Here is a 9,369-nt window from a genome sequence, read left to right as displayed (position 1 = left end):
TTAGTGACTCTCGGAGCTTAAAATTCTGTCAATTCAGTAAAATTCAGTTGACATACATACTTGAATTCTCCTAGATTCTCTTTTTTCGTTTACCTCTTCTATTTGGTCTCTTGTGTCTATACGTTGGAGTTTGAATCTTGAGGAGAGTTCTGTGCCCCCCAGCTCATTCTTTTACCTACCCAATCCTTTCTCTGATGTCTATGTCACTAAGCTAGCCGTTCTGTCTATATAAATAGGAGTGAGAAGTGTTATCATTTGGGCTAGGGATACGTTGGGGATATAAAATTTCATCTACAGGCTTGGTAAATTCAGTCAAAAGTATTTTCTTTGTTGAAGTTATAGTTTACCTAAGGTCTAAAGGGCACTAGTTGATTCCAATCATTTTTGTTATTCCAAGTTTAATATCTCCGTTCGAATATCTTTATATTTTACTTCCTCTCATTCTATTTAAAAACTTCTGACTGGTAGAATAAAACTTGAGATAGTAGTACCCCTACTTTCACTTAATTAGCACAATTTACCTTACCACATAAATTGGATTAAAAGATTATAATACGTCCAGACTCGTACCTTACTTAATTAGTCAAGTGTATTCTAGTATAAATATTCAGTATCTCTAAAATTTACCAAAATCTTTTTTCGTGGTGGTATGAATCAGCAATAGCAGGAACAATCTCCTTGGATAACCGTTTTACACACAAGCACCAATTGATTCCGATGGAAACCATTGGGGAAAAGTTATTCAATACCACGGAATTCAGATTCTTTTTTTTACTTTTTATTTACCAAATTTAACATTAAAGTAAAGTTATCACCGGATTTGAGCATCGATTCGAACCTCATCCCCCTAGTTAAAAGCGCTACCATTATTCGATTGTTTCCTTAAGAACTTTGGGTGACTAATTTTGTAAATAGAAATCGGAACGTTAAGAAAAAGCGTTCAGTAACGCAAGTTACTCAAGGCCGGCTGAACTCATAAGCCAGAATCAGATCCTCGTCTTCGATAGAGGGTAACCTTGCAACTGGTGACAGCGGTACTCAAATTCGCTACGCTTCCCTTTCATTGGTGAGGATAAATAATATTTTAATTTTCGGTCAAATTTAGTTCTTTTCTCTCCCAAGAAGGTGTAAGTTCAAGTTGTCTGGCGGTTGTTTCTTGCCTAACAGTGGTGAAAAGGTCTGAAACAGTTTGATTTGAGTCTAAACATTTTGAAAGTTTTTACTATTCCTTCTTTTTCTCAAGAGTTTTATGATTCTTATCATCTGTGGCTTAAGTTTTTTTTAGTACTTGTGCCCCAGGTATGTCTTTGGGAGCAGCCGTGGTTTGAGTCGTGGTTGAGTCATTTCGTGGGGCAAAACAATAATTTTAGCCAAGAGAAGCCCAGAAAGCTTTTGTTTGAAAATTCTAAGACAGTTAATTGATTTAGAATTACCGAAAGAACCATACGCGCACTAAGAGGCCGTACAGTGGCGCATTGGTTTCTAAAGGTTCTTTTGGCTAGAATTGTTGTTTTGCACCACAAAATGACTGAAAACACCACTTTGTAGTGGGACAGTCTTCATGACTAAATGTCAATGTTAACCGTTATTATCTAGGAATACCTGCACCTTTAGAAACCAATGCACCACCGGACGGCATAAATTCCTCTAGAACGGGAGGCTAAATACGTGCATAGTTCTTTCGGTAATTCTAAATTAATTGACTATCTCGGAATTTCCACGCAAAAGCTTATTCGGCTTCTTATAGCTAGAATTATTGTTTTGCACCACGAAATGACTGAAAACACCGCTTTGCAGAGGAACAGTCTTCATGACTATAATAAATATTTATGTCAACCGTTATTTTCTAGGAAATCCTGCACCTTTATAAATTAATGCGCCACTAAATGGCATTACTGCCATACGGCAGTATTGCCGTACAGTGGCGCATAAGTTTCCAAAGGTTCTTTTGGCTAGAATTGTTGTTTTGCACCACAAAATGACTGAAAACACCTCTTTGCAGTGGGACAGTCCTCATGGCTATAATAAATGTCAATGTTAACCGTGCATAATGTGCATAGTTCTTTCGTTAATCCTAAATCAATTGAATATCTCAGAATTTTCACACAATAGCTTTTTGGACTTCTTTTGACTAGAATTGCTGTTTTGCACCACGAAATGACTGAAAACAGCTTTGCAGTGGGACAGTCTTCATGGGTATAATAAATGTCTATGTTAACCATTATTTTCTAGGAATACCTGCACCTTTAGAAACTAATGCGCCACTGTATGGAATTACTGCCTCTGAAACAGGAGGCTCAATACGCGTATAGCTCTTTCGGTAATTCTAAGTCAATCGACTATCTCAGAATTTTCATACAATAGCTTTTTGGACTTCTTTTGGCTAGAATCGTTGTTTTGCACAAAGTCACCCTAAAATAGAGCTCCATGACCGGCCTTGAAAATATGGCATAAAAAGAGGCCCTAGTTTCTTTTGTATACTGGGTAACAAATCCTCAGCATGACCAGCTCCATAATTATGGGACATATATTATCGCTAAAACAAACTTTAATCAGTATATTTATATTATGTTGTTCATTTGTGGTAGAAGTTAGTTTGAAACCTCTGAAAATTTTTGGCAAATCACCTTGTATTTTCAAGTTTTGAATATGTTGTTTTATGCACCCACAGTTCTGATAGAAAGAAGGCAACAAAAACAAAACAAAAAATGTGGTTCATCTCTGTCCCAGATTAAAATAAAACATAGGTTCTCCGACCAGCTTAGAGTAAAATTCCTTGTTTATGCACTGGCAAAAATGTACTCTCGGTATCAAGGGAGGGGGAGGTTCACGAGTATGACCCCCCACCCCCAAAACACACTCTTTTTGTATCGAAACCACATCCGGGAGCTGGGAGTAACTGGGTTGGAAGTATGACACCTGGAAAAGAAAGGATATAATATATGAAAAATAAAATCAAATACGTGAGAAAACGAGGATTTTACTAGCCAGTAGCAAAATATGAAGACAAAAAACAAGCAATTATTTCGACAAGGACCTCTGCCAAGTCGTCCTCAGTGCTACAAAAAAAAAAAAAAAAAAAAAAAAAAAAAAAAAAAAAAAAAAAACAGCAACAACAAAATCTAACCATTCGAAGTGAATTTGACCAGAGGAGAAAAGATACTTTCATCTTCTTGTCAAATTCAAGTTTCTTTCTATTCTTGTCAAATTCACTTCGAAAGGTTAGATTCTGGTGTTGTTCTCTTTAAGTTGCACAACTTTCTTTAAGTTATTTTCGTCATTAAATTCAAACTATTTCCCCTCTCTTTATATAATTACTCCTCTTCGATCCTCCTTCTAGTACTCCCCCTCCCACTTAACCATCTCCTTTCTCTTTGTCGCTCGCTTTTATTTCAAAAAAATTGTCTGAAGTGTTAATTGACATACATATGCATAGTATAGTCACCAAAACTTTCCAGTTATATGCAAACATTAATTTTTTTCAGCTTTTTTTTAGTCCTTCAAGTGTTTCATTCCCCCTACTATACGCCTGGCAAATGAAAAGACATCTGCATCTGTACTTGAAGTAAAATCTCCAGATATAGGGATTGAATCAAACCTAACCAGTCAATTTTCAAGCTTGGGACAATCCGATAAGTCGCCGACTAATAAAGATATTAGTCGTAATATATAGCGATATTAGTCGTAATAGTCGTTAGAAATAAAGATACTAGTTATTTAACGTGCAAACCGCGTTTCTTATTATGATGCTTCCTATGGTTTAGAATATCGAATGTCAAACGCATGACATCATGCGAGGCTCAGAAAGAAAATTTTCGTGGAAAGCTGCTTGTTTTTAACTTTTATCTGTTTTTATTTTTTTATTAACTGCTAAAATATTTATGATGTCTGAGCAATAATTTCAATTTTTCAATTCAAACCTCAAACCAGAAAAGACCTGAAAATTTAAAGATTTAGTTTGGTCTTCCTTTTGCAACAATTGACTTGTTATACCATTTTTGATGGTTGAGCACATGGATACAATGTCACTTGCGCCAAAAGAATATGATATTGACAAGGAGTTTGACGAAGTCTGGAGGATTATAAATGATATTTTAACAGAGGATTATTCTGGTTACCACGAACTATTTAATAAAACTGTAAAATTCATTGACAATGATTATACGATTCATAAATTTATGGAAAAATTCGAACATAGAATTGAAAATCATGTTAAACTGTTAAACACAAAGATATCAGCAGCTGATGATTTACTGTACAAATATTCTATATGCTGTGCTAGTTTTTATAAAGGTATGCATTGGGTTGACGTAGGTTGTGACATAATAAATAGAACAAATGACATGTCAAATGACATGTCATTTAAAAATGACAAGCCAAAGTTGAGAGATATCGGGATAAAGGCATGGGTGAAGCTTGTGATGGAAAGCCGAAAGCCGTCTCTGACTGAAGAAATTATGAAAAGCATAAATAATTTCCGGAATGAGTGTAATATCAATTATGACAAGGAGTGGAAGATATTGCAACAAACAATCAATTCATTCCTTGGAGTTATGACTAAGCCTGTGCGAAAACATGATACTGTTGATGATAAGGAAAATGAGAATGAGAGGAAAAAGACTTATTCAGAGCTCTGCTCCGATTTTAGAAACGACTATGTAGCCAATGCAAACATATACTATAAGAATTTCGTAAAAAAGACTAAAAGTGTACATAGACCTGAACTGTACCTGGAAGAGATTTCCAGATGTTACGAGATGGAAAAAAAAATCCTCGATTCTCTTTTCATCCAAGAAGAAGAGGTCTTCAGATATTTTTTCAAATTTGAAAAAAATGAAAAGGAGAAAAAGGAGGAAAAGATCAAAAACGAGGAAGTGATCAAAAAAGAAAAAGAGGAAAAAGAGGAGAAGATCAAAAAAGAGGAAAATGAGGAAAAAGAGGAAATGAAAAGGTTGTCGACCATTATTCTTGAAGAAGTTATCAAAGAATTAAAGCAGACCATGGTTGATGAAAATATAGGATACTTCAGAGAGGGACTGGCCATCTTGACGAAAAAGGAGGACGAAACTGTCTTAAGTAAAGTTTATGACACATTAAAGTTGTTTAAAGAAGAGACACTTACTGAACTTGCAAAAATAGTGGAAAAACACATTACGGACATTGGAATCAAGAGTCTTGAAAAAATTGATAGAGACAATCATGACAATCCTATCGACTTTGTCAATGAAGCCCTTTCTATATATTCAAAATACTCTAACATGATTTATGTCTGCTTTAAGGATAATCATTATTTTATTAAAGCTCGGGACAAAGCTATTTGCTCGTTTTTGAATGCTAAGCACAATAACAGAGGTATTTCAATGTCAGCCCAGTATTTAGCAAAATATTATGATAAGATATTGAAAGAGAAAGGAAATGATGACAAGCTGGATATAACTCTTTTCAGATATCTTGACGATAAGGATTTATTTGAGAGATATTATGCCAAATACTTAGCAAAAAGATTGATTAGTGGATCGTCACATAATAGTGATAAGGAAGAGAAAATGATAAGTAAATTTAAAGAAAATTGTGGCTATGAATATTGTCGTAAATTCCAACAAATCTATAAAGATAAGAGTATTTCAGATGACCTCAATAGTAAATTCGTCGAACATCTTAAAGTAAAAGATAAGGAGTTCCATTATAAGTTTGTACCTCATATTGCGTCACAGGGCAGCTGGCCATTTTCTATAATATCAACTCCTGGTTTTATTTTACCAATTACGTTGGAAGAGTCTTTATCTGAATTTGAAGGATTTTACAATGCTCTTTTCCAAGGAAAAAAATTAACCTGGGTCTATGATATGTCTACAGTCGATGTACAACTTACTTATACAAAGAAGTACTACATAGCAACTATGTCAGTATTTCAGAGTGCAATTTTGATGCAGTTTGAGTCCACAGAAGAACTCACTTACAGTCAATTGCTTGGTGCAACAAATCTGAAGGATAATCAGCTTCTTAGAAATCTTAATGGTCTTATTGAACAGAAAATATTAATTTGCAATGCAAGCCATCTGCATCCTGAAACCCCAATTCGTTTGAACTTGATGTTTGAAAATAAGAAAGCTAAATTCAAAGTGCCTTTACCTCAACCACCAAGAACTCCTGCTAAAGAAAATGAAGACAAAGTATTTCTGGATAAAGAGAGGATGTTTTACTTAGAGGCAGTAATAGTGAGAATAATGAAAGCAAAAAAGAGTATGACGCGCAATGCTTTAGTCGAAGAAACGATTAATCAAGCTCGAAGTAGGTTCTGTCCAGGCGTTAAATTAATCAACAAGGCTATACAACGTCTCCTTGAAAAAGAATATATAGAAGGTCCTGAAAAGAATTCAAATACGTTTAAATATGTAGCTTAAATTTGAATCGTTTAAGGCTAATATAGGAGTGACTGTTATTTGGGGTTTATTTCTCTGTCAGAGGTTTATTGTGAAGAGTATGAAAATTATTAACATTGGCTGAAAGCTCCTCAAAAATGATTCTGAATAAAAGTTAAATGGGCATAATTAGAATCACATTAATCAAAAACCCCAAACCAGAAACTAGTTGTTCTAAAATTCGGAATTAAACGTAATTAGCTGCACAAAATATCTCAAATTCCTAGGCAACCTATCCCTTTTCTTTGGTTTATCTAACAAAGTATAAGTATAAGAATTAAGACAAAGTATAAGAATTTCACAAGCTCTATAGAACCGAATTCGCTTTATATGCCAGTAAAAGTTAAGAAAAAAAATTCAAATCAGGACATTAAGTCAAACATTTAAAATTAAAAAGAAATTAAAAAGGCAAAATCATTAAAGATAAAGGGTAAATCAGTAAACTTGACAATTAAATTACAAAAACATTACAATAAATCAAAAATAAAAACGGCAATAGAGGAAAAGGAGAATTTGGCAAGTACATAATCACAAATTATTATTAAGGTGTTCCAGAATAAAGGAGATAAAACTTTTACGAAACCTCTCTGTAACAGCATGGATCGGAGAGTAAGTTGGGATTGCTAAGGAGGCTGACCGGGGGAGTCGGAGTTTAATAGGATTGTGAAAATCAGGGCGTAAGTCCTCAGTACGGGGATTGGAAATGACTGATTTAGCGAAAAGCAGGCAAATTTTTTCCCTCCTTTCTTTTAAGGTGGTAATTCGTGTAGCTTTAAGGAGGAAGGAGTGTGGAATTTTATCTTCTTTGTAAATGATCCTGAGCGAACGCTTTTGGACCGACTCAATTTTGTCACTAAGTTCACTTGAAAGTTGCGAATGCCAGACCGGACATACATATTCCAATAACGGCCTGATAAAGGATAAGTAAACACAGAGAGAATGTATCTTAGAACAATTAAACTTATTTAGCAGCTTAAACATGGATAGTGAAACATTTGCTTGTTTAACAATGTTGGAAACATATGTGTCCCACTTAAGATCATTAGAAATTGTGACACCAAGGAGCTTAACATGTTTCACTAACATTTCGGGTGGGATTGTTTCGCAAAAAACAGGAGCAGATTTCAAGAAGTTAACCGTCATTAGCTGTGATTTAGTGGGATTTACTGTCATATTTAGATTCATAGAAACATCCGAACATTGGGTTAGTTTTTTCACTTTTAATATTAATATGACATACTTCAAGGACTGACAAGTCATCCACATATTTCCAAATTGGGGGAATTCCTTGTCAATTTCGTTAATCATGACAAGAAATAAGAGTGGTCCCAATAAGGTTCCTTAAGGTATTCCACAGTACCTATTTTTGTATTTTACAACTTGTGGTCTGTTTGAAAGGAACGATATAACAATATTTACTGATAGTGGGTCAATTTCAAAGTTATCCTGTATTTAACGAATTAGGATATTGTGGTCAACTAAGTCAAACGTTTTTTGGAAATCGACTAAAACCAGGTTTAGCCAAACATTTGGTTTCTCTAGTTCACTTAGGATGGTGTGAACAAAGTGTACAAGGTAATGGGTGGTGGAGGTTTTTCTTAAATTACCAAACAGTCGGATGCCAATGCGTGGCATTAATTCTAAGCCAGTCACAAAGGAACCCTTCGTAAAACTTAGAAAAAGCTGGAGTGAGTGTAATAGGACGCATATTGGTTATAGTCAGACTTTAATATTTCTTTGCGGTGGGTGTTATAAAACCTAGTTTCCAGCAACTTGGGAATTTACAAGATTTTGTAATTTGGTTAAAAATGTCTGATAAAGGTCCAACAATTGTGTCTGAAAAGGATTTAATCAAGTCAATTGGGATGTCTTAATGGGCAAGTACTTGATTTTTTGAGCTTTCGTATTTATAACATCAGAGGGAGAAATTTGGGAGAAAGAGGTGGAGAGGAATAGTTTGACCTGAGCCAGTGAAAGGGGGGAAACTTTTTACTATGGACGCAAGATGCAGGTTCAAATCGTTGGCTATTTTATAAGGGGGCTCAGGGAGATGAAAATTAGCTTCAACAGGGTTTTTTCCGCAAATTTCTTTAATTTTCCTGTACCATTGTTTGGGCTTGTTAGAATACAGAACCTTAACTTTACTATTGTAATACTCAGAAACTACCTTTCTCAATTTTCTCTTCAGGAACTTTCTTAGATTATTAGCCTCTGTGATATGTCCTTGCTTGAACAAATTGATTTTTTTTCCGTTATTATTTTTTTTAAAGTCGCAGTAATGTAAGGTTTATCGGTAGAGCAGATTTTAATTTTTTTCACCGGAAAATGGGCTTCATAATTACTCCTCAATAAATTTTGGAGGGACAAAACCTTGGAGGGAAGTCGACATCATTTGTTTGGTACACAGGGGACCAATTTTCACTAGTAATCCAAGAGCCAAAATTGTAGAGTCCTGAGTCAGTTAGAGGTATAAAGACGGTTTCAGTAATAGTAAAGGAATGTTTAATTGTAGCTAGTGGCGATAGGAGCAGGCTAAAGTGGTAACTACCTCCGAGAGGAGGAAGAGTGGTGATGGTCTGTATAAATTCGACATATTGGTGCATATTAAATCAAGAGTAGAATTGCCTTTGGTAGTAGGAACTTTTACAATTTGTTTTAGACTAAAAGTATTACATGTAGATTCTAGTTTTAATTCATTTGCATCACCTAAGAGGAAAACTCCAGCATTTGGGTATTTAGATAGTACATAGTCAACACTGCCATGTAATTTTTCAAAAAAATTAATTTTTTCAGCCGCTCTGTGCCCAGGAGAGTAGTGAAAGCAACACAGGACAATCAAATTGAAAGGACGTGGCAAGACCTTAGGTCGAGCACAAACCCACAAAATTTCATCAAGGGGAGTTAAACAAGGAACTGATATTTCTGAGAGATAAAAATCATTACGGAC

At 34.9% G+C, this 9,369-nt stretch overlaps 1 protein-coding gene across 1 annotated transcript; it reads left to right on the top strand.

Annotated features, from left to right (window-relative positions):
• The first annotated feature begins 4,013 nt into the window (after positions 1-4,013).
• LOC136030770 (cullin-2-like) lies at positions 4,014-6,404 on the top strand. The gene has a single exon (XM_065709812.1). It carries the CDS (start codon positions 4,014-4,016, stop codon positions 6,402-6,404), a length of 2,391 nt encoding a protein of 796 aa, XP_065565884.1.
• The last annotated feature ends 2,965 nt before the right edge of the window (positions 6,405-9,369 follow it).

Source organism: Artemia franciscana, chromosome 9, assembly GCF_032884065.1.
Source record: "Artemia franciscana chromosome 9, ASM3288406v1, whole genome shotgun sequence".
NCBI classification, from domain to species: Eukaryota; Metazoa; Arthropoda; class Branchiopoda; order Anostraca; family Artemiidae; genus Artemia; species Artemia franciscana.
Note: the sequence above shows the minus strand (reverse complement) of the source record. Positions and strands in the feature narration are given on the sequence as shown.

Coding starts and splice junctions, on each gene's coding strand:
- LOC136030770 (XM_065709812.1), top strand. CDS start 4,014: ATGGATACAATGTCACTTGCGCCAAAAGAATATGATATTGACAAGGAG.